Genomic DNA, 26165 nt, shown 5'->3' with positions numbered 1-26165 from the left:
GATGACAATAAGGTGTGAGTGGGCGACCCGTTTTATGTAAAGAATAGGATCTATCTAAGACTGATCTACGCAACCTGTTTCTGAAAGTGTATCATGGTACAAACAACTGAAATTTTTCAAGACCTCACAAGAAGAGTTGTTGATGCCCCTCAGGTTGGAAAAGGTTACAAAATCATCTCTAAAGAGATTGGACTAAACAAATTTACAGTCAGACAGACTTAGTACAAATAGTGTAAATTCAAGACCATTAGTACCCTCCCCAGGAGTGGTCGACCAATAAGAAACACTCCAAGACCAAGATGTATAATAGTTTGCGAGGTTACGAAGGAACCCAAGGTAACAGCTAAGCGACTAAAGGCCACTTTCACATTAGCTAATATTAGTGTTCATGAGATGGAGGACAGGAACAAGAGAAGGATTCTGAACAACATCAATGTGCATGACAGGATTGCAAGCAGACAGAAGTGTGCAGTGAGTCAAAGTGATTAAACCTCAGCCTTACCAAGCTCATTGCATATGACAGAGGCATTCTCAGCCCGGACCATGCAAGTGTCAGCGCTGTATTTCAGAGACGTCAGAGCCGACATCATCTGTCTGGAGCAATTAATTAAAAGTTTCTTCAAGCTATGACTCGTTCAAATTACCGTACCAGCTGAATAACTCGGGGTAAAGGTTTTCTACTAATGGAGGCAAGTTTTTACTTGATAATTATAGCAAAACTACTACTCGCATAGTTTAGCTACAAACATCATTAAAATGATCATGTAATTCTGTACAGGAGCTTGAGATTAGCTTAATAGACAATTTTCTGATGTTAGGTTACCTCTAATCCTTTAGGGTGCTTTCACACTTCGTTCTGGCACCTGTTCATTGGTCCCATTGGGGCTTAAGTCCAAACGCCCCAAAAAATAGGATTCAGGCGTATGCACCAACGGGGCCACAGACTGTAATGGTGCCAACAGAGTGAACATGTGCTCTCTCGTGCATCATTTTTGGGCGTGTACGTCTTCTGGAGACGGGCACCCAGATGCAGTCTACTACTTCTGAGTGTCCACCTCCAGTAGGCGTACATATCCGAAAATAATGCACGACAGAGCACACATTTGCTCTGTCAGCACCATTACAGTCTGTGGCCCCGTCGGCGCTACGTCTGAATCCCGTTTTGTGGGGGTTTCAGACGTAAGACCGGACCAACGAACGGGTGCCATAATGCAGTGTGAAAACACCCTTAAAAATGTTGTGGAAGCACCTGAAGCGAGCAGTTCTTGAGAGAAAACCAAGGGAAAAGAGTTTTGCAGGGAGGAATGGGCTAAAATTCCTCCCAAGCCGATGTGCAGGACTAACCAACAATTACCGGAAACATTTAGATGCAATGATTGCTTCACAAGGAGGTCAAACTAGATACTCAAGGCAAAGGTTCACATACTTTTGTCAATCAAAGACATGTGATATTGGATCATTTTCCGCATTTAAAAATTGACGAAGACTAATATTTTTTACTTATTTTTTGATTTTGTTCTCTTTATCCACTTTTAGGACTTGAGTGAAAATCAGATGCAGTTTTATCTACATTTTATGCAGAAATATGTAGAGAGTTCAGAAGTTTTTGAGCACCACTGTAGATGGAAAACAAAAAGGTGGGAAGGTGGACCAAACCACTCTGCACACATGAAGCATGCTTCGATCGCTTTTGCTTGGTTTGAACAGTGATTTTGTGCTGCCAGAGTCGCTTTAAGCAAAAATATAAACAGGTAGATAAAATATGTTAATATATTAAACAGTGTTCACTAATGCTATGCAATGGATGAGACAAATGAAGTCCACACCTTACAGAAGCAGTCCATCACAGGATCAGTCAACAGCCATAATGATACCAGTTGGCTGAGTTACAATGTCTTGTAGCTGATTAATAGTATGGAGACAGTAGTTTAGCCATTGATGCCCTCCAGGCTACATTGACCTCTACAGGAACCCTTTTAAGAATACATCCCTTAATTAGAAAAGTAGCTAAATATAGTTTTACTCCCAGCATGCTTTGCACTACCTATATGATGAAGAGCGTGATAGCAAGTAGGCACCAGCCAAACTCAAAACAATGCCATTATTAATGTATGTGTTCCCTATAATACGCACCATTCAGTATCTGCTCGCTGCTTCCATCCTCTCTCTTTCTCGTTAGATTTTGGTCACTGTGATCTGTCCTGAGCCTTGGTCGTGTATTTCTCTTACTTGTGTCACTCACTTTTTGTGCAGGTTGACATACTGCTGAATGTTAGGATGCCTTATTAATGTATGTTCCCTGCTGTGCTCCTTACTCTGCTCCTCTGACTGTGCTTCTGCTTTTATACGCTTCTGCTTTTATTTGCTTCACCAACATGTCGGGATGTGGAGATCTCCTATCCAACCACCCTACAAGTCTTGTGCTCAGATACATTGAACTCATAATTCTTTCATTCTTGCTATGTAGTGGAAAACCTGGAAAGTATAAGCTCAAACTGTTGGGTGGTTCATAGGGATCATTGATCCCCTTGGCTGCTGACCAAAATAGACATTCCAACCAATCAGTGTTGCATGAGGGACACTCTAAACCATTCCCCCTACCCAACTCCATTTTGGGCATCTACATGGCTGTGTCGTTAATTGTTCCCCTTAATGTTCCTTGTGTATTTTACATTCATCTGGGGCTTCTTCTTGTGGTGTGGCTACCGCTTGTGGTCACTGTGTGGACTTCTGTGCTTTCCCCTGTGGTCACTGTGCTGCTGGCTGTGTGTCTCACTCTCCTTCCTATCTGTTCTCCTTGTTTTTCCAGAAACGAAAGTCCAGTTCCAGTGTCCAGTTGATGGTGAGTCTATGTTTTGTCTTATTCAGTGCTGGTTCCTCTGGGTCCCAGAAAGGAACAATGGTCTACTTCACTTTCCCTATTAGCTGAGGGATCTGAAATTAACATTTGCCCCTTTGGTGTCCATGGTTGGAACAATGGGTGGTTTCAAAGTTGATACCTTGTCATATTGAACAAGGAGTAATTGTATTTCCAGGTCAACCAGCTGATAAGGGGTTTTGGTCTGCTCATACTGGCACAGTGAACTTCGTAGCATGGGCATTATAAGGTCCTAGACAAGCAGATGCCATCCTGACTCAATGGCCTGTGAGACATGTGCCTTTTTTTAGAATAATTGCCTAATGAAAGCTGAAGTACACATCATTCTGGAGATCTTGTGCAAAGCCAAGCTTTCCTGATCTCCCCAATAATCATATCACTCAGGTGGACTATGCCATGTCTGGCTAGCTTATGCTCAAGTTTGGAAGGTATCCCCTATCCATGAGATAGGGAATAACTTCCCGATCGCTGACTAACTGACCACTGGGACCTCCCCCGATCCCAAGAAGAGCCCCGTGTGAATGGAGCAGTGTCAGATAATGTTCACTGCTACTCCATTCATATTTACGGGAGCGCCGGTGACCAGTTGAGCACTGCCCTCGGAATGAATGGAGAAGCAGTATGCATGATCAATCACCATTCTTGAGATTGGTGGGGATCCCAACAATCGGACCCTTAGCGATCAGGAGGTTATCCCCTATCTGTCAATAGGAGATAACTTTGGAACTTGAGATTACCCCTTTAAAGGATTGTCCAATACTTATATATTGCTGACTTATCCGTAAAGTAGGTCTTCAATATAAAATTGTTGTTGGGTCTGCCACCCAAAGTCCCCACCAATCAACTGTTTGCAACTCCTGTTATCGCTTCAACAGCAGCTGAGCTGCAGTACCCCTGAATGTCCACTACACAGTGTACAGAGCTGTGCTGTTCCACTGTGGCAAAAGTACACAGTGTACAGAGCTGGAAAAGCACAACTTTATTTATCCTATAGTGGCCGTTAACAGGTACTGCATCTCAGCTTACATTCACTATTTTAAGAGCTGAGCTACAGTACCCCTGAATGGTCACTACTCAGTTTTCAGAACTGTGCTGTTCCACTCTGGCAAAAGTACACATTATACAGACTGGGAAAGCACAGCTCTATAAAACCCTGTAGTGGCCGTTCAAAGATACTGCAGTTCAACTCTTATTGAAGTGCTGTAAGCTGATATTCAGTACCTGAGAATGACCACTACATATTATATGGAGTTATGTTTTGTATACTGTTTACTTCAGTTATAGCTGTAAACATGTAATTGTGGGGGGCCTCAGATGTCGGACCCCTACCTCTCTGTTATTAATCACCTATTTTAAGGATAGGCCATCGATATGAAAGTACTGGACAACCCCTGTTACTCACTCTATATTCAGAGCTGTATACTTATTGACACTTCCTTACAATGTCTTAGACATAAGAAAATTCTGATATTTCAGAACAGTTTATAAGAAAACATAGACATCTACATTTGATAAATTGTAATATGGCTCCTATATTATGGCTTCTATGAAACATGAGGAGAAAGAGGAGAGAGTGGGATTATTCAGCCTGGGTGACCATGTGATTCTGAGGCCCATTCTCTTAATATACCGAACCTGAACCCAATAGTCTCAGAGCCTCGGCTTCCTGAAGGATACTCCAACCCTGGTCTTCTTGGGCATGGTTGCCAATTGTCTCAGATTTCCAAGGACTCGTGGCCCAAAAGAAGTTGATTTTTGACTACTGATCCTGTAATCCAGGAGTTAGCAGTCAATTTTAGAAGCAAAGAGACATTTTTATGTAAACCATGCCCAAAAATAGGCATTCTGCGGAGCATCGGGGGTGTACCTGACAGTGGTAAGGTGTTCTCAGGAGAGTGCAGATGGGGTGGGTGGTTTAAATGTCCCCATAACTGTTGGCAACTATGCAAGGGTTATGTCAAGTGTTCATTCTGTACATGAACTGTCAGTCAGTTCTGCATGAATGGCCTGCATATGCAGGACATACTATAGCCCTAGCAGAACCACCTTGGTTATTGCAAATAAGCAGCTGTTAGGAGATGGAAACTGTTTCCTAATTTTTCTTTTAAGGTATCTCATAGGAAATGAGCTAGAATACTTGGACCTTTTAGCACATACCCATTGTTACAGGAGATGTACTATGCCAGTATGAGCGATCATTGTTTTCTTTCTCCTCTGACCGATTTTACGGTACATGTTCTTTGCTAAGCAAAACAAGGTAATGGGCAAATATGAAGCGAACGTTTGACTAATTGTCCTGTGCCTTTTTGCCCAGCAGAGGGCGATGTCTGACTACAACTTGGGGCTCACAGAGGAATGAGCAGTTGTGTTTGTAGTCACAGCTCTGTGCGCAGTCAGTTGGTGCAGCTGGTTTGGGATATGTGGGAGAAATGAATAATGAGGACTGCACCGGATGGGGTTGGGATTTTATGTTCTCGGATAAGGAAGGACAGCACAGCTCCCCTGAGGTGCTGACACTACAAAACATTAGAAATACATTAAAATATACTCTACTAAAATTTTCTTTTTCCTGGTTGAATGGTGACCTCTAGTGGTCAATATATAAAATACAGAGGTATATCGACACGGCTTCTGGAAAAGACAAGAACACCTTCTGGAAACGGTGCACTACTTGTGCCCAATACAACTGTCATATGGTTTATGATGGAGTAACCCAATTATTCCTCCTTGTCATTTCATCCAGGAATCTTCAGAAAGCACAAATACTACTATCGAAGATGAAGATACCAAAGGTAGGTCAGGGGATGAAATCGTGAACACTTGGAGACAGGTTTATCATGGCTTAACTGCTTTTAGAGATAATGTTCCTAAAATGTAATGTCCTTCCTTTACTATCATTTAGTTCTTGTGCCCTAATGCAAACTCTTCAACAGCAATACACCCGTACCCCCTACAACCTTCACCCCGAGCCATATGCTAATAATTGTACTGGTGGCTGCTTTTGTGGTGGAGAAGCCTTTTGAGTCTTCACCTGCACCATTTCCTGGTGTGACCATTTCAGTCCCAAGCGATGAGACCTTCCTAATTGGTGTTTCACAACTTATACTCATTAATCTGTCTCTAAACATTATGTATGGAAAATCCTAGGCCTGGAGCAAAGCTTGAAGCTTCAGAGCCCAGAACTAAATATATAACATTGCCTTATACTATGTACCATTTATATTTAATTTTGGACCCCCTCTAGTAACTGCTTCCTCTTCACCACCTATAGCTTTGCTCCTGCCCAAGTCCCTGCCTCCAGCTGTGAACCCCAGCCCTCTGCCAATGAGCACAGGGTCTTTTAAGAAAGGATTAACTAATCTTTTAAGATCCAATTAAGAATGGACCTTTCTGCTCACACAACTCCTAAGAAATGGTGCCCCATCCTACAGCCCTTGCTCCTCATCCTTCTTTTGCTTAGTGGGTATGCATCCTTTAAAGCACCACTGATTCATTGGTCCAACTTGCCTAACATATGTCATTTATGATATCTGGGGAGAATTCATCAAGACTTTTATGGCAGAAAACGATTTATGGAAATCACTCCGTTTTCTGCAACATGTAGTTGGCAAAGATTTGCGTTTCCTGGGATTTATATGTCCCCTCAAGAGAGTGAGGCTTAGCAGGAGGGGACATAGTCTAGTCAGTCGCAGACAAGAAGAAATCTACTCCAGCTCACAAGTGCCACAGATTTCAGATTAGAAGTGCCCAAAACCATTAAAAGTCATGTGTCTGTTAATTAATTTGGCACATCTTACTCAAGTGGGTTTTTGATCAGAGCTGGAACATGAAATAATCCCTCAGGCACTCGAATCCAAGTATGGGTACTGCTACTTTTACACCTTCTATAGCTGCAACCCATACCATAATTTCTCCTTTATTAGTACCTGGACGATGGTGAAGACTCTATTCCATGTCTTAAGATCCTTGGATTAACACTCACTTTTCTTATGCTTACAGTGAGGAAGCAGGAGATTATAAAAGTAACCGAGCAGCTAATAGAGGCCATTAGCAATGGAGACTTTGAATGTTACACGTGAGTATTTGTACCAGTGCAAAATATGTAATAGTGGTAAGAAACGTTTTACTTTCATACAGTATATGGAGAAAAGTATTAAGATCCCTCCACATTACATTTAAAGAAGCTTTTATGACATCTTAATCTAAATCCATAGGCATTAATATGAAGTTGATCCCCCCTTTACAGTTATAGCAGCTTCCACTCTTCTGGGGAGGTTTTCTACAAGATTTTGGAGGTGTCAGTGGGAATTTTTGCCCGTTCATTCAAAAGAGTATTTGTGAGGTCAGACACTGGTGTTAGAGAAAGGACCAAACTCACAATCTCCATTCTAGTTCATCCAAAGTTGTTGGTAATGTTTTTCCACACATAGCTCCCCCAATCATTCCCGTATAGACCTGCCTTTGTGCACTGGGCACAGTGATGACTGGAGCTGAACAGGTCTTCTCTAAACTGTTCCCGCTAAGTTGGGAGATGCAATTGTCCAAAATGTCTTGGTATGCTTAAGCAATAAGAATTCCTTTCACTAAAACCAAGGGTCCGAGGCCTTTGAAAGTCAAGCCCATAGCATTATCCATCCTCCACCAACTCTACAGCAGGCATAATGCAGCCAGGCTGTTAACGTCCTCCTGGCATTTTAAGAGGAGGCAATGATACTCCTGAAGAGCCCTTGTGTGATGTATCATTAGTGCGGGAAGGCTGCCACCAACTGGCTAGACGGGATCATGCGGAACCAACCGTCACAGGAAGAATTGCAGGGGAGACAAGTTCAAATGCGGAAACTGGTCAGGTAACAAAGTTTTTGGATATAAAGGGGAGATTTGGCGCCAAGAGAGAGAAAGGTGCAGACGTGTACCTGGAATGACGCTGTGGAAAGTGTATGCCAGCAGGGTGTCGGTTTCTGTCAGCCAGAGCTTGGACGCCGCCAAGTGAGATCGAAGACCCTACTATTCCAGTCAAGACCTGAGGACCAGATCTCTGCCGGTCAAGACCCAGAGCCTGCTCTACACCGGTCAAATTCCAGAGCTTAGACGATACCAGCCGAGAGTCGGAGCCCAGCCCTCTTTCCCTCGATCCCAAGTGACACCTGCCATCAGTCAAGCACCGAAGAGCCAAGAGGAGACTTTGACCGAAGGAGGACACCTGCAGTGATAGAAGGGAGTAACGAGTGAGTCGGGCTGTCTCTTCCGACACCAACCTACGGATCAGCGGACGGCCTGGGCTAGGACAACAGGTGAAGTGGTGGTCGACTGAGGCAAAGGAGTCTCAGCGTTCCTTGATAGACTTCGTTAGGTTGACTTGTGGTCTAGCGGGAAAACCCGGTGACCCCCGCTAGGGCCATTGTGCCAAAAGAAGCTAGTGTAGCAGCTCTCTCGGAGACAGGTGTACTAACCCTGTCAGAGGTACACCCATATAATCCTTTAAGAGACTTCTCCGATTATTCAGTTTGAACTTTAAGACTTATTGTATGTTCTGCATTGTATAATCTCCTTGTGTTTGCGATGTTTTCTATTGTTAAATTGCTTCCCAAGTTCCCGCCATACCGGAAGCAATAAATAGTTTGCTGTCTGCTCCCGCCTCGTGCTCATCTGTGTGTTGCATCCAATCACCTGCTTTACACATTCACCAACCCAGACTCAGCCATCAGATGCCAGATAGAGAAGTGTGACCCATCACTACACAGAACAATTTTCCAATTTACAGTCCAGTGGTGGGTGGCGACTTTACACCTCTCCATCTGATGCTTGGCATTGTCCTTGGTGATGTAAGGCTGCATGCAACTGCTCAGCCATGTAGCTCCAGGCGGGGACGCAGTGTTTGTGCTGATGTTAATACCAGAAGGGGTTGGGACTAAGCAGCGTGTTGGTGACTTTTCTGCCCTCTGATCCTCAGCACTCGGCGACCGCGCTCTCTAACATTACAGGGTCTCCGCTTCGTGGCTGAGTTGCTGCTGTTATTTCCACTTCTCAATAATATCACTCACAGGTGATGGGGGGATATTTAGGACAGGAGAATCCTCCGGTAGGCTTTGTGAAGCAGTGCTATTACACTTAATTCACAATTTGCAGAAAAAGGTATAATCTAATAATTCATTATACAAGCTAGTCAAGATAATATTACATAGACGAAAAATTTAATTTGCATACTAGGGTGAGGTTATGTTTGCATGTAGCTGAACAGTGAGCCCCAAGAATCAATGTTACTGGTGGGCCTTTGCCAACCCAGTCCGACACTGGCAGATGGCATGGGGAGATGTCGGATGTTATGCACCGGGGCAATGGGACTGAATGAGAATCCGGTATTTAATAATTAAGAAGTGAGTTCCAATAGTTTTGTCCACATAAAGTACATCAAGACTTCTTGAAATTAATGTAGCTTCCTCTTCTGAATGTTATTTTTGATACCTCCAACCACCAGTAGTTTCACAGTCAAGTCCTATTAGAAACTGTTTTTTCTTTCTCAGCTATTTACCTCCTTGTTGTGTGGTATAATAAGTATAGTAGATACATACAGTGCCTTAGCATAAATGAATATGACGCGCCCCCTGGAGCCGTGGGGTACTCGGTAGCCGGGCCGGTCCTGTATTGGGGTAGTCACGGTGGTAGTGACCCGATCCGTGGCCCAGGGCGGTCAATCAATCAAAAGTGAAAGTCAATTTGGGGAAATAAAGATTTGGGGATAATGTTCGTGATGCCACCCGTGGTATGCGGCTATATGAGGCCGCCGCTGAGGTGCAGATCCACTGGAGCTGATGGTGACGCAGCAGAGTTGGTTCAGCTCTGCACGGGTAGAGATTAGCTCCAGGGCAGTATATAGTGGATTTTAGAGGTAGATGTTGCTGGTGTAGTGCAAGGCAGCAATTATTCAAGGACACAGCTTGGTGCAGTCTTCAGGTATTTACTCACAGTTGTTAAGTTCTCCAGGTTACAGTTACCGGTCTGTAACCGCCCACGTCGTCCTGTGTCCTCCGGGGAAGTGATCCAACCAACTCTCAAATAACTTAGAAGCACTTGCATGGAACCCCTTTCTGTGTACCTTTCCAGGTCGTCTCTCTGCGCTGGCTCTCACCCTCCTGCCCTGCGCCTTTTTCTACGGATTTTGTCTACGGCACATGAAGATACCGCAGCCTCCGTTTTGCTAGCTGAGCCTTAAAGTACTCCACTAGTCCCTTACTGTGGCCTTGATCCCTCCACATCAGCGTGAACTCGGTTGGCCTCCGCGCTTGCCGTGCCCCTCGGATCCCTTCTCTCTCTGGAGCCCTCCTCACTGCTCCAGTCTTCTCTCCTTACTCTCTGACTGAGCTCCTGCTCCAAGCACTGGAACAGGAGACTGGACTGTACTGCTCACAACTCCTCCCTTGCTCCCCTGAGCAGCAGCACTGCACTGCTCTGCACTGCACTGCACACCTTCTAGATCTTTCCAGCCTTCTTTTATACTCTTTCTGTCTGTGCTCCCCCAAGCTTCTTCCTCCACCCACCTCCTCCACTTAGTTCCACCCTCCTGGCAGGGACAGGGACTGTGCTCTCCCTCGGGAGCAATCTCACCCTTCCCTCAGGAGTGGTGTAGTGTTGGATTTGAGTGTGTGGGTACCGTGTAGTGCTCCCTCCTTACCTGAGAGTGGGGTACCACACCTCTGTCTGAGATGCAATATCTTTATGGCAACTGGACCCGCTGGGGTGCCACATCCCCCCCCCCTTGTTTAACATAGCACGTCCGCAGGCTAGAACAGAGCAAAACACTAATTTTAAGACAATCAAAATTTTTAGAACGCATTCACATAGAAGAACAGCAAATAACTTTTCTTCCCTTCATGGGGGGCACTTTTTCTTGAACGTTACATATCACTATCAGTATATAAAACAATATAAAACCACTTTAAATAACATTTTGTCAAGCAGAAAACATTCTATCTTTTTTTTTTTCAAGTAAGTTCAGCAAGCTGTAGTGAGGTCCTTTACAGGGTGTCCATCTCACTGGTGTAAGTGCAATATGAGGGACCCGTCCGAACACCCCCAATGTAGGCCCTGGGCTAGGCTGCAGGGCATAGTTGATCCACTCTTTGGACCACGTCTTCGGTCACGTCAAACGGGTTTTTGTTCAGTGGTCTTATAAAACCAACAGGAAGCACCTTAAGAAGTGCTAACTTTGTACAGTAAAAGTTCTGGCTGTTCACTGTCCATAACCAATATGTCCTTTTACCTTAACCGGGTACACACAAAACAAACAAAAACTTTATTTTAAACACACATTTTTTTTTCACAATACTGACATTAATACCCTTCCGGGTAACTATATACACATCTGTTTTATGATGGTTACTTAGTTCAGTTCAGTAATAGTGCTCCCTCCGGGGGGACATTTGTCCACCACTGGATGGCCCAGCCGGGTCATCAGCTTCTGATGGCAGGGGTACGTTCTCCTCCTCCACCACCCTATACATATGTAGGGCGTACCACCCCCGTTCTCCGTGGTGATGGGTGTAGGTGACCCTGTCTACAGGGTATAGATCCCATCCCGGGTGTCCTTGCTGCAGGTGGGACTCCACATCGCGCCGGTTCACAAAGAGGTCCGTGGCCACTTGAGGCTCACGGATGAAGCCCCATCCTCCTTCCAGGTCAAACTTAACTATGGTGCCCAGCATTCTCACACTTATGTTGTATTCACAGAGCTGCAGCAGCTGGGATGGATGGATGGGATCACACAGCACAGGGCTGCAGCAGCTGGATGGATGGGATCACACAGCACAGGGTTGCAGCTGCTGGATGGATGGGATCACACAGCACAGAGCTGCAGCAGCTGGGATGGATCGATGGATGGGATCACACAGCCCTCTGCAGGGGGAGGTGACAATCTCCCCCCTCAGTCTGATGCAAAGAGGAAGGCTGGTACCTTTCAACCTGAGTGACAGACAACTCTGGTACAGTCTATGCAAGTGGGAGGGGCCTATTTTGGCACCATTTTCAAGACTCCGCCCATGATGGGACACCCCACATATCATTAACTCCGCATGTGCTACAGTAATGGCTGCAGTCTATACAGTTGTACACAGTATTTGTGGCACACAGGACCCGGTTAACGGGTTGGTAGATCCTGTTCGTGACGCCAAGTTGACGTGTCCCCTGGAGCCGTGGGGTACTCGGTAGCCGGGCCGGTCCTGTATTGGGGTAGTCACGGTGGCAGTGTAGTACCCTGAGGATTCGGCTGCTACAGGGGTATTACACCTCAAGCCAGAGGTGTGGTATTCCACTCCCGGGTAAGGATGGAGTGTGGAACTGAGCTTAGTAGGCTGCATGCACTACATACATCCCATTTCCGGGGGACAGAACTACGGTACTCCCACCAGTATATGTGCAGGTACGACAGCGTCTGTCCCTGGCTGGAGTGGGAGGGGGGTGGAACATCCCAGTAGTGTAGGGGCAGATAGGGGGAGTAGTCTGGGTAAAGCTAGGAGCCCATTGGGTGCTGGTCACCTGGGTTCACACATAGAGGGAGTATATAAGGTGGGCACCATCTTAGGACAGGGTCTTGTAGTAGGGGAGTGGAGTGCAGAGGAGCTCAGCCAGGAGGGCTGACAGGGAGCTGTGGCTCCGGCTGGGCCCAGCTCCAGAGCAAGGCCTGCAGAGAGAGAGAGAGGAGTAAGAAGGACCCAGAGAGAAAGACAGAGGGAACCCCAAGAAACCAGAATCAGACCAGAAAGGGTGAAGGGTTGGCGGACACGGGTACCGGAACCCGAACTGGTGGAGGCCACTAATCCTCAGCCAGAAACCGGAGGTCGTGGTCAAGATTTGCCACGACCCTCACCAAATCCACCAGAAAGGCACACCAAGCATAGGGTCAGGGAACCCAGAGGAGGTTTGACCACCAAGAGACCCGAGGGAGCCGGCCAAAGGTGGATCCCTGGTGGGAACGGCCAGGAGGAAGAGAGAGAGACAGGGAAGCTCAGGACCATGCTCCGGACTGCCTGGGGGTTGGCCGAGTCCAGGACCTGGTGGACGCAGCACGGCTCGGGTGGTCACTCAAGGCCAGAGTGACTGAGAGAACACCTGTGAGTAAAAACCCTGAAACTGCACCTCAAGTCTCTGACTCTCCTTTCTACAACATAACTACACCCATCATCCACACCTGCTGCCCTGAGGCCATACCCCTCCCGTTGGGGGTTATACCATCACTGCTGCACATATACCACCGGCCTCAGCGGACTGCTCTGCTGCGGCGGCTTCAAAGCCGCACTCAACGGGTGGCGTAGTCGATCAAATTAACATCTACTGCCATAGACTGCCACTTAGTTTGACACCCTGGGCACGGACCGGGTCACCGCCACAAGGACTACTACCCCCATCGAGATCCGGCTCCGGGTATCCCTTGCACACGGCCCAGGGGGCGCGTCAACTTTGGCGTAGTCGGCAGGATTTCGTGCCCGCAACCACCGGGTACTGCGTGCCTGAAAGAGAGACTTTTAAAACTTACCATCCGTGAGGTTTTCCCGCCATCAGTGAAGATTCCCGCCATCCGGCGCCATCTTCAGCCTTCTTCCCGCAATCGGTGAAGATTCCCGCCATCCACGGAGTTTCCCGCCACTGGGAGAAGATTCCCGCCATTTCAGAAGACTTCCCGCCCTGGCAGAGCGGACGCCATTATGGGCGTGCCAGAGGGTGGCAAGAGGCCACCTCCCATCGTGGGCCAGGTCCAAGAATGGCGCCAAAAGCGGAAACCGCCCCCACCAGCAGAGACTGTGATGCTTGAGATGTCCATCAGCGTGAGGGGACTGCCCCTGGAACTGACAATCACCAAGTTGCCCCGGGACCACCCTCAGTGTGGGCGGACCAAGAACAAAAGAGAGAAGATGGGTGCAGCCTGGAGGAGTCTGGAGAGGAGTCCGGAGAAGTCGCACCCGGAGATGGAGGGAGAGGCAGGCAGCACCGACCCTGTGGTCAGGAGCCTGCTGCAAGCAACCACCCCACTAGGCCTGGTGGAGATCCTGGCACAGCTCCCCCGAGACCGGGAGTGTGCGCAGACCGAGCTGGAGCGCCTCGCACGGAGGATGGCCCAGGTGCAGCGAGAAACGCTGACGGAGTGGAGCAGAGAGATGGCCCTGCAGGCTGGAACCCGCCAACGGAGCACGCCACCCGAGACGAGGAGTCAGACCGCCTCTGAGGATGGTGCAGGAGGAATCAAGGCCGGAGACGACGCCGAGGAAGGAGCTAAAGAAACGAAGGCAGGTAAAGGGGACGTCACTACCCCGAGCCGAGAAGCCGTGAGCCTGCCCCAGCTCCCCGTCGCAGAGCCCGAAATTTCCCCTGCCGTGCCCGTCGTTGCACCGTCTCCGCTCCCGACTAGGCCTCAAACAGAAGCCGCGGCCACGCCCCCTGTGACGTCACGCGCCTCAACCCTGAGCGCGGCCAAGCAGGAGACGCCACCGGCCTGGTCGCAAGGCCGAGTGCCCCCGGGCGCCGCAGTACCAACAGCGCCCTCTACCTCCACTGAGCCACCGGCCTGGTCGCAAGGTCAAGTAACCCCGGGCGCCGCCGTCTTCACGGTGCCCTTTACGTTCAGGGTGCCCCAAGCCTGGTCGCAAGGCCTGGTAAACCTGGGCGCCGCTACCACCACCGCGCCCTCAACTTCCACTGTGCCGCACCTGGGTGAGGACTTGTTTGCCCAGCACAATTGCCCGGATGGGCAGCCCTTTGTGTGGCCACCGGAGTACCACCATCCCCGACTCCGGAAAGAAAGACCCCTGTGCGAACCCCTGATCCCGGCTCCGGCGCCCGTCAAGATGACCCCGCTCTCGTTAGAGGAGGCGCAGTTTGAGTGGGACCCCGCAGGAGGAGACCTCATCGGGTTCACTCAGGAGACCCGGGCGGCCGCAGCTGAGCGTGCGGAGTGCTGCCGCCAGCAGTTGGAAGTCTTTGAGCGAGAACGGAGAGAGAGATGGGTCCGTGAGGAGCGGCTGCAAGTAAAGAGTGCAGAACAAAAGAGCCGGACCCGAAGGAACCCCCGTGCAGCCCACGGTCCCCGTGCCACCGGGACTGTAATTAAATTCCAACTGCAGCACGGTTGGGGCTTCATCAGAGATCATCACACCCCCGGCGACGTCTTCGTGACCAGAAGAGATGTCGAGTCCCACCTACCGGAGGGACACAGAGGTCGTGACCTTTACCTGGGTGATGAGGTCACCTTTACCCGGCACCAATGTGCCAAAGGACCCTATGCCCTTCATGTACACCGGCTGACAGAGGAAGAGCTGAGGTGTCAGGAGGAGCAAGAGGACCCGGACGGGTCTGAAGGGTACACGGAGGAAGTATTAGGAGGACGCCGCTACTAAAGTACGGTAAATGGAACTGTAAAATAGTTACCCGTCAGGGTACAGGAACTGTTACCATTATAGTCCCCGTTGGGACCAGCAAATTAAACTGTTACCCGTATGTCCCTTAATCCCACTGGCCGAGGACTGAGAGCGGTCATTCTTTCCTCATCCCACTGGCCGAGGACTGAGAGCGGCCACCTCCCCTTGTATATAGTTGCGCTTTCTAAAGCGCCCCCTACTGGTTTTATAAGGAACTGTGTTTTTTTTCAGAAGAGACTGTTGCACTTTACCCGGTCACAAGTTGCACCGTGGCCGGAGGAACAAGAATGTTTATAATGAAAAGTTTTATATGAAGAGTTTTATGCTGCTGATAATATATATAGTGTTTTATATGTTTATGATGTTTTGGAAAAAAAAAAAAGAATTGTATGTTTTTGGATATTTTATTCTTTTACAGCCCGAGGATGTGCTGTGATTTACCAGGGGGGAATGTAGCACCCTGAGGATTCGGCTGCTGCAGGGGTATTACACCTCAAGCCAGAGGTGTGGTATTCCACTCCCGGGTAAGGATGGAGTGTGGAACTGAGCTTAGTAGGCTGCATGCACTACATACATCCCATTTCCGGGGGACAGAACTACGGTACTCCCACCAGTATATGTGCAGGTACGACAGCGTCTGTCCCTGGCTGGAGTGGGAGGGGGGTGGAACATCCCAGTAGTGTAGGGGCAGATAGGGGGAGTAGTCTGGGTAAAGCTAGGAGCCCATTGGGTGCTGGTCACCTGGGTTCACACATAGAGGGAGTATATAAGGTGGGCACCATCTTAGGACAGGGTCTTGTAGTAGGGGAGTGGAGTGCAGAGGAGCTCAGCCAGGAGGGCTGACAGGGAGCTGTGGCTCCGGCTGGGCCCAGCTCCAGAGCAAGGCCTGCAGAGAGAGAGAGAGGAGTAAGAAGGACCCAGAGAGAAAGACAGAGGGAACCCCAAGAACCCAGAATCAGACCAGAAAGGGTGAAGGGTTGGCGGACACGGGTACCGGAACCCGAACTGGTGGAGGCCACTAATCCTCAGCCAGAAACCGGAGGTCGTGGTCAAGATTTGCCACGACCCTCACCAAATCCACTAGAAAGGCACACCAAGCATAGGGTCAGGGAACCCAGAGGAGGTTTGACCACCAAGAGACCCGAGGGAGCCGGCCAAAGGTGGATCCCTGGTGGGAACGGCCAGGAGGAAGAGAGAGAGACAGGGAAGCTTAGGACCACGCTCCGGACTGCCTGGGGGTTGGCCGAGTCCAGGACCTGGTGGACGCAGCACGGCTCGGGTGGTCACTCAAGGCCAGAGTGACTGAGAGAACACCTGTGAGTAAAAACCCTGAAACTGCACCTCAAGTCTCTGACTCTCCTTTCTACAACATAACTACACCCATCATCCACACCTGCTGCCCTGAGGCCATACCCCTCCCGTTGGGGGTTATACCATCACTGCTGCACATATACCACCGGCCTCAGCGGACTGCTCTGCAGCGGCGGCTTCAAAGCCGCACTCAACGGGTGGCGTAGTCGATCAAATTAACATCTACTGCCATAGACTGCCACTTAGTTTGACACCCTGGGCACGGACCGGGTCACCGCCACAAGGACTACTACCCCCATCGAGATCCGGCTCCGGGTATCCCTTGCACACGGCCCAGGGGGCGCGTCAGCAGTGACCCGGTCCGTGGCCCAGGGCGGTCAATCAATCAAAAGTGAAAGTCAATTTGGGGAAATAAAGATTTGGGGATAATGTTCGTGACACCACCCTTGGTATGCGGCAATATGGGGCCGCCGCTGCGGTGCAGCTCCACTGGGGCTGATGGTGACGCAGCAGAGTTGGTTCAGCTCTGCACGGGTAGAGCTTATCTCCAGGGCAGTATATAGTGGATTTTAGAAGTAGATGTTGCTGGTGTAGTGCAAGGCAGGTGATGGCGCAGCAATTATTCAAGGACACAGTGGGGTGCAGTCTTCGGCTATTTACTCACAGTTGTTAAGTTCTCCAGGTTACAGTTACTGGTCTGTAACCGCCCTCGTCGTCCTGTGTCCTCCGGGGAAGTGATCCAGCCAACTCTCAGATAACTTAGAAGCACTTGCACGGGACCCCTTTGAGTGTACCTCTCCAGGTCGTCTCTCTGCGCTGGCTCTCGCCCTCCTGCCCTGCGCCTCACACACAGTGTCCCGAGCCAGTGGCCGCGGGCCTTGGCGGGCGACGTCTGGTCTATCCCCTTGGTCCTATTGACCACCTTTTCAGCAGTTATGTGTGGATTTTGGCTACGGCACATGAAGATACCGCAGCCTCCGGTTTGCTAGCTGAGCCTTAAAGTACTCCACTAGTCTGGGGCCGGTCCCCTACAGCGGCCTTGATCCCTCCACGTCAGCGTGAACTCGGGTGCACGGGTGGCCTCCGCACTTGCCGTGCCCCTCGCATCCCTTCTCTTTCTGGAGCCCTCCTCACTGCTCCTGCCTTCTTACCTCACTCTCTGACTGAGCTCCTGCTCCAAGCACTGGAACAGGAGACTGGACTGTACTGCTCACAACTCCTCCCTTTCTCCCCTGAACAGCAGCACTGCACTGCGCTGCACACCTTCTAGATCTTTCCAGCCTTCTTTTATACTCTTTGTGTCTGTGCTCCCCTAAGTTTCTTCCTCCACCCATCTCCACTTAGTTCCACCCTCCTGGCAGGGACAGGGACTGTGCTCTCCCTCAGGAGCAATCTCGCCCTTCCCTCAGGAGTGGTGTGTGTTGTATGTGAGTGTGTGGGTACCGTATAGTGCTCCCTCCTTACCTGAGAATGGGGTACCACACCTCTGGGTGAGATGCAGTACCTCTATGGCAACTAGACCCGCAGGGGCGCCACAAATTCACCCCCTTGAAAAGTAAAATTTTAATCAATATCTCACTGAGCACAAAAATAATTTCCTAAATTTTGACAAGACCGAGCTTCATAGAACATTTTTTAACCCATAACATGAAAGAAAGGTTAATAATATAATTGTAATTACAATATCTTCAATTTTACTCAAATTAGTTGATGCAAAAATGAGTACACCCCACATCAATAACTACTACATCTAGTATTTTGTATGACCTCCATGATTTTTAAGGATAGCACCAAGTCTTCTATGCACTGAATGGACAAGTTGGCATATTGCAACATCTATGTTTTCCATTCTTTAAGAACGGCCTCTTTTAAAGCCTGGATGCTGGATGGAGAGAGATGACAACTTGTCTCTTCAAAATTCCCCATAGGTGTTCGGTTGGGTTCAGATCTGGAGACACTTGGCCTCTGAATCACTTTCACTCTGTTCTTCTTCAAAAATGCAACAGATTTGTGTTTTGGACCATTGTCATGTTGGAAAAATGCACTTCTATGAAGGGCCACGGAGTGATGGTGACGCGCCCCCAGGGCCGTGGGGGGATATCACGGTGGCTGGCCCAGCCCGTGGCCCAGGGCCTTCAATAAAAAGGGGGGGGTTTCTATTTATAGGGGATTTGTAAAGTTTTTGTGACGCCACCTGTGGATTGCGGCTAAAGGGTGCCGCCACTGCGGAGCAGTCCTCTGGAGCTGGTGTTACGGCAGCAGGGATGGTGTGGCTCTTCACAGGTAGAGCTAGCTCCAGGGCAGTGTAGGTAGTGTAAGCTGCGCTGGGCGTTGTAGTGCCGGGAGGCAAGAGGGCGCAGATGAAAGAATGGACGGAGGCAGTACGGTGCAGTCATCCGAGTCTTTACTCACAGTTCTTATGACAGTTCCACTGGTGTACTGTACGGGTGCCAGCCTCCCACGTCGCGCTGCGTTCACCAGGCAGGGGTTCAGCTCTTCCTCAGGCAGATTAGGAGCACCTGACGGAACCCCACTTTCTTGTGTTCCTAGCTAGACCGTCTTCACTCTGGGTCTTCTCCCTCCTGCCCTGCGCTTCCCCACTCTCAATCCCGCTCCCGTTCTCTGAAGTCCCTCCTGTCTTGCTGGAGTTCCCAGACCTGCTTGACCCTCATGGGGATTAGAATAAGGCTGCGGCAACTGGTCTATGAAAGCCAGAAGCCTCCGGTTTTTCTAGCCGAGACTTGAAGTTACACGACTGGTCCAGGGGACTGTTCCCTTCTTGCGGCCTACGATTCCTCTGTCTTCTGACAGATTCGGGGCGTACAGGTGCTGTCCCGCACTTGCCGTACCCCCTGGGATCCCTTCTTTAGATCGGAGCCTACTCCTTTGCTCCCCACCTGGGCCTCTAGGACTGGGCCCTACTTGTGGAGCAGAGCTGCTAAAGAGACTCTGCTCCCTGACTGACTTCTCTCACTCCTCTACTCAACTCTCCTCCTGCCACCCTAAGATGGTTTCCCTTTTTATACCTACTCTCAAAGTGCTCCACTAAACTACTTCCTCCACCCACACCCACTACTGGTTCCCCCCACCTCTGGGTTCCCCCCACTCCAGCCAGGGACAGGGCTCAGCAGAGAAACACATTGCATGTTGCCCTTCCAGCCGGCCTGGAGTAGTGTAGTGTTGAATGTGAGTGTTGGGGTTCCGGGCAGCACTCCCTCCTTACCTGAGAGAAGGGGATACCACACCTCTGGGTGAGGTGCAGTACCTCTGTGGCGACTGAACCCTCAGGGGCGCCACAATGACAACTTCTTGTCTTTCAATATACAGCAGTACATCTGTGAATTCATACTACCATCAATGAAATTTAGCTCCTCAACACCAGTAGCACTCAAGGATCCCCACATAAGGACACTGCCACCACCATGTTTTACTGTAGGCATCATGCATTTTTCTAAATTAATTTCTCTAAATGCATGGTGCCTACAGTGAAACATGGTAGTGGCAGTGTCCTTATGTGGGGCTGCAAATCGGATGTGAATTAATCAAAACTTCACCTGCTGTATGTTTAAAAGCGCTGCTGAACTGTATGGTTTTGATATTTTTTTCCTCTACAGGCTTATATGGGGAGTGGGAAAAAATGCATGTAAAAACCCAGTTGGTTTTTTAAGTGCAGAATCAAAGATTTTCTGTACTATAAAAAACACATTAAAAACTCTGCATCAAATCTGCACCAAAAATGCATAAAATAAGGGGGAAAAGATATAAAAAATTAATCAAGCATACAGTAACCAGAGAAGATTGTTATTGAGTAGTTCGGTATGGACAACTGCAGGAAACAAAAAACACAGTATTATTCAACGTGTGAACACGACCCTACGGACACAAAAATGCAAGGCCTCAAATAGTGAAGCTCATGTAAAAATGATAAAGTTTTGGCTACTACAGTAATGAATGAATGAACGAAAAATAAATCTTTAGATCCCAACCGTCCCGGATACAGCGGGATAGTCCCGGATTATGGGTCTATGTTATGCTGTTTTGGGTGGTCTGCTAAATGTTCCTCTCTGCCACCGCCCCTCAGACATCTCCTCCTACCAGAGTAGAAATAAATGGTAAATGAGGGTGGCCTTGGCAGTGGATAGGAGCGTGGTCAAAATTTGTGCTATGTGCACCGCGTAGTATGTCCCTTTTTCTGTTCTGTAAAAGTTGGGAGGTATGCTATTAGTGTCACCATTTGAAGGCAGCCACTGAATAGTCAATGTCTGACACTTTAATGAGCCTTGCAACATGGAAAACTTTTTATGTCAAAGCTTCACCGTTAAGACTGCATACTCACCTGGTCTCCTTAAGGAGGGACAGTCATGCCCACAGACGTGGCATCTCATTGTTACCTCATCAGAGACATACCCAGTGAATCAAGATAAATTAGGCACAACAAGTTACAAATCTGCTTAATGATTTAGACCCCAAATGTGCCAACTTCATTAAAGGGATTGTCTGGTCTTTTGATAAAAGTCTGCAGTCACTCTATGCGACTGCAGAAGTCTGATATCAAGTCTGCGATTTGCGTACTTACTTGCACATTCTGACTAGACGTGCGCTGCCTCATTTCACTTGTATTGAGCGAAGCTGGGCACGTCTAGTCAGCATGTGACCACATTTATGCAAATCACATACTTGTGGTCACATGACCGCCCGCTCTCACCACAACACTTAGAGAATCCTGACTGATTGCAGTGCACACGCTACGAGGACTCAGAAGTCTGCAGTCACAAAGAGTGACTGTATATGCCCCCATATTTAACAACCAGACAAACTAAAGCAGACAGCTGGGGGCTGGTATTCTCAGGCTGGTATGGGGCCATGGATATTGCCCCACCTGCCTAAAAATAGCAGCCGGCAGCTGCCCCAGAAAAAGCGCATCTATTAGATGCGTCAATTCTGGAGCTTTGGCCAGCTCCTCCCACTGGCCCTGTAGTGATGCCAAGTGAGGTAATATTTGTGGGGTTGATGTCACCTTTGTATTGTCAGTTGACATCAAGTTCACAGGTTAGTAGTGGAGAGGTGTCTATAAGACACCTATCCATTACTAATCCTATAGTCAAATTGTTAAATAAAGACAAATACCCAGAATAAAGTCTTTTATTTGAAATAAAACAAACACACTTTTGTTTTTTTATTTAAAAATAACAAACACAGTTATACTCACCTAACACCCATTCCATTGAAGCCATTGTCATCTGGAAGAAAACAAAATAAAAAACAACAATATTCCTCACCTATCCGAAGTTCTGTCCCATGCCGTAATCCATGTCTGGGATAAATAGTTTTCACCCTGGACGGTGCCAAGATGCGATTGTCCAGGCAGAAAACCACTGGGGAATGAGCTGCTAGGAGCTCAGCATTGGTGACTAGTGGTCATGTCATAGAGTGATCGCCGGTCACTGAGGCTACTTTCCCAGCTGGGCCAATGAACTGCGGTGCACTCACTGAGTTAACTGCTGGCACCGTGAGAAAAATGCCCCTGATGCAGCGCTGAGCTCAGTGAGTTCACCACAATGAACATTGATGAACTCACTGAGCTCAGCCCTGCACCGAGAGAATTTTTTTTTTCATTTATTTATAGCACAGGTGCTGGCAGATGAATACATCCATCAGCGGCACCCTATCTCGCTGTTAACAGTGACAGCACGCATAGGTTGATGGGTGTAGTAGTCCCATCTGCCGACGCCTGCGGGTTCATGCTGGCATCTGGCAGCGTGGGAAATGCAGCTCTCTGACCGGTGGTATAAATCTCAGCGCCAATCAGAGGCAGTGTTTGACGCGCTGTCATGCACATGACAGCGTGGCAAACACCCGATGTTCGGGCCCCCCACTCCCACGCTGTCATCTGACAGCATGCGAACCACAGCTCTCTGACCGGTGCTAATGATCTAATGATCTTACCGCCGATCAAAGTCACCGGTGTTTCTCACGCTGTCATGCAGATGACAGCACGAGAAACACCCGGTATTTGTTGTTTGGGCTGCCGAACAGTAACATGAACTTCCTGGTGAAGTCCGTGTTCAGGGTCCATGCCAGAACAGTTGGTGCTCTCTATTGAACTTTACTGTTCGGGATCACCCATATCTAGTGCAGAGCATCAGCTTTACTATACTCTGTCCGTAGCTGTTAAACTTCCCACTCAACGTGTCCTCCAGAAGACTCAGTGCTCCCATACATATTAGATGAAGGTTGTCCGAACCCACCTATTTAGGCAGGACCATCTGATGTGTATGAGGCCGCCTGACTCTCCCCCATCAGATGATGTTGGAGGAGAGAAGGATTGTGTAGTCGGAATATATTCTCATCTCACAAGTCTTTTGTTTTCAAGGTAGATAATCCGCTGCCTTGCTGAGTGATCATGTGTATAGGAAAGTTGAGAGGAACAGCTGTCCTCTGAAGCAACATTCTACCAACAGCTTTCTCATGTGTATGGCCAGCTTCACTTTGGCCAGTTTCAAGCATGTGATGCTCGTTCAAGCTCCCCTTTGGCGAGTAACAGATGTGGGCAATATGAAAATCACACCTGAAAACAGTTAAAAAAGGGAGAAGTTCATTCAATCTTTGCATTGTGTGTCCGTGTATGCCACACTAAGCATGGAGAACAGAAAGAGGAGAAGAGAACTGTCTGAGGAATTGAGATCCAAAATTGTTGAAAAATATCAACAATCTCAAGGTTACAAGTCCATCTCCAGAGATCTTGATGTATATTGAAATCATTTGTCATATCATGATTGCACCCCATGTACAATGCACAGCCAATCAAGACATTGTTTGATGACTTTGAGTGTGCGTACATGGCTGCATTTCAGTTCCTTTAAAATCATTGGTATAATTTGGAACAGCGAATGTGAACCAGACCCTCTCGGTCTTTATCACTAGACCATCTTGTGACAGGTAAACAGTTGCAGAGCACCAACTTTTATTTTAGGTATATTGTTTTTTTTACCCAAGCCTGAAGGAAGGACAAAAGCTATCACTCAGAGGATCAAGTTGTTTGCTTGATGCCTGAAGGCTTTTGCCCAAACCTTTTGTGTGGTTCGCTGGGGTTATATCCTAAACGTCTTAACAATCTTGAATTTTCAGATACAGTCAGGTCATCCTGAGCGGAAAGGGGGCAAGATTTATGTACAACCTGCCCCAGGATCAGTTGTTAAGAGTGTTCCTGGTTGGCACTGTTACTAGTCCCCCACCCCCAACACAAATTTTAGTAAGCATGCTACCTCCTGCCACAACCTGCTTCATTTATGATTGAGACTTTATGTCAAGCTCTTCTTCACAGAATAACCTTCTAACCACCCACAGCTGCCTATGTAGAAATGTGCAGTCATGGTGACACATTAATGCTATCAAAATATGATCCTCGAAAAACAGATGGACAAAAAACAGAACAAGTCCAAGTCTTTGGCATTGGGATGCGGTTACTTATTCTTGGTGCTCTTCTGATAGGACCTGACCTCACAAATTCCTTATTTGTAGAATGACACAAATTCCCACAGACAAACTTTATAAAAATTCGGCCTAACTCTATATTGTAGCACATTATGATGTCCAACAAGCTCATAAACTTTCGGCATGATAGTCAGGTCTTCCCTTACTAGCAGCACTTCTCCATATGATATGTTACATCATGACATTATTTAGGGGTTCAGTTCTAGTTTTTTCTGTCTCTTCTAGTAAAATGTGTGACCCCGGAATGACAGCATTTGAGCCTGAAGCATTGGGAAACCTGGTGGAGGGTCTAGACTTTCATCGCTTCTATTTCGAAAATTGTGAGTTATTGTCAACTTTCTGTAATAGAAAAGCAAATAATTTTAAATAAATGCAAAATGTATGCAAAATGGAAATGTAAGATAGTAAGTGGGCTGTTTGACAAGAGAAAAAAAATAAAAGATACTGACACCCTTGGGGAAAATTTTTAATACTTAAATACATGTATTTAGGACTAAAAAGAATGTTTGCAATTGACTTCCACTTAAGATTTTGCAACATTTGCCTCTTACCGGCTTTTTGTTTGTTGCACATTGTTGGCTGCAGAATGACTTAACTGCAACATCTACTATATAATTGTCTTATCCCATCTGTCTGTCTGTCTGTCTATCTGTCTGTCTGTCCTGGAAATCCCGCGTCGCTCATTGGTCCGGCAATCAGCGCCGCGGGATTTCTGAAAAAAGATGGCGGCTGTTAGCGGTTCATCTGCGGGACGGAGCTCAGCGGCGATGCAGCTGGGAGATGAGCGCCGCGAGGCGCTCATCTCCCGGCCGGTAACAGCAGAAGGACCTCGACCGCCGGACCCATCTGCGGGACGGAGATGAAGCCGGGAGATGACCGGCGCGAGGCGCTCATCTCCTGGCCGGTAGCAGCGGAAGGACCGCCGGCGTCACTGACCTCCATGCGGAAGGGAGGACAGGGGAGCGGCGCTGCGGGTCGGTATACTTCTGCTGCGAGCGGCCGCTCATGTCCCGGGTTCTCGCTGCAGAAGTACCCGCACAGGCAGCGCCGCTCCCCGGTCCTCACCAAGATGAATTGTTGATTGGTCGCGGTCTTCGGACCCGACCAATCACTGATCTTACCGCAAAAGTTAAACACTACTGTGCTGATTGGTCGCGGACGCTGCCCGCGACCAATCACCGATTTGGGCGCCAAATTTAAATATCTGCCGCGACCAATCACCGATCTTGGCTCCACATTTAAACACCGCTGTGCTGATTGGTCGCCGACGCTGGGCGCGACCAATCACCGATTTTGTCACCACATTTAAATAGCGTCTGCGACCAATCAGCACAGCGGTGTTTAAATGTGGAGCCAAGATCGGTGATTGGTCGCGGCCGATATTTAAATTTGGCGCCCAAATCGGTGATTTGTCGCGGGCAGCGTCCGTGACCAATCAGCACAGTAGTGTTTAACTTTTGCGGCAAGATCAGTGATTGGTCGCGGGCCAAGACCGCGACCAATCACCGATTTGTGCGGCACATTTAAATAGCGGCCGCGACCAATTGGATGTCAGCGCCGCTCCCCGGTCCTCCCTTCACACCCTAGCCGCATGGATGTCAGCGGCGCTGCCTGTGCGGATACTTCCGCTGCGAGAACCCGGGACATGAGCAGGCGCTCGCAGCAGAAGTATCCCGACCCGCAGCGCTGCTCCCCGGTCCTCCCTTGACACCCTAGCCGCTGATGTCCCCACAGTATCCGCATGGTGTTACAAAGGTCTGGACATTTGTGTTAAAAATCGCTGATTGGTCGCCGACGCTATTTAAATGTGGCGCCAAAATCGGTGATTGGTCGCACCCAGCGTCGGCGACCAATCAGCGATTTTTAACACAAATGTCCGGACCTTTGTAACACCATGCGGATACTGTGGAGACATCAGCGGCTAGGGTGTGAAGGGAGGACCGGGGAGCGGCGCTGACATCCATGCGGCTAGGGTGTGAAGGGAGGATCGGGGAGCGGCGCTACGGGTCGGGATACTTCTGCTGCGAGCGCCCGCTCATGTCCCGGGTTCTCGCAGCGGAAGTATCCGCACAGGCAGCGCC

At 48.6% G+C, this 26165-nt stretch overlaps 1 protein-coding gene across 3 annotated transcripts in view; it reads left to right on the top strand.

The window, feature by feature from the left end:
* Positions 1-26165, top strand: part of CAMK2A (calcium/calmodulin dependent protein kinase II alpha) — a 319535-nt gene that overhangs the window by 274532 nt on the left and 18838 nt on the right. For 2 of the 3 annotated variants that reach the window (XM_073649790.1, XM_073649791.1), the window contains exons 14-16: positions 5622-5670; positions 6878-6953; positions 24310-24404. In XM_073649790.1, the coding sequence (XP_073505891.1) occupies positions 5622-5670; positions 6878-6953; positions 24310-24404 (220 nt within the window). Of the gene's footprint in view, positions 1-2809; positions 2843-5621; positions 5671-6877; positions 6954-24309; positions 24405-26165 lie in introns of all 3 variants that reach the window. The other variant, XM_073649789.1, reaches the window with a different exon arrangement.

Source organism: Phyllobates terribilis, unplaced genomic scaffold (genome assembly GCF_046119375.1).
Source record: "Phyllobates terribilis strain yellow unplaced genomic scaffold, ASM4611937v1 Scaffold_10__3_contigs__length_209671492, whole genome shotgun sequence".
Lineage (NCBI taxonomy): Eukaryota > Metazoa > Chordata > Amphibia > Anura > Dendrobatidae > Phyllobates > Phyllobates terribilis.
This window is presented reverse-complemented; position numbering and strand designations above follow the sequence as displayed.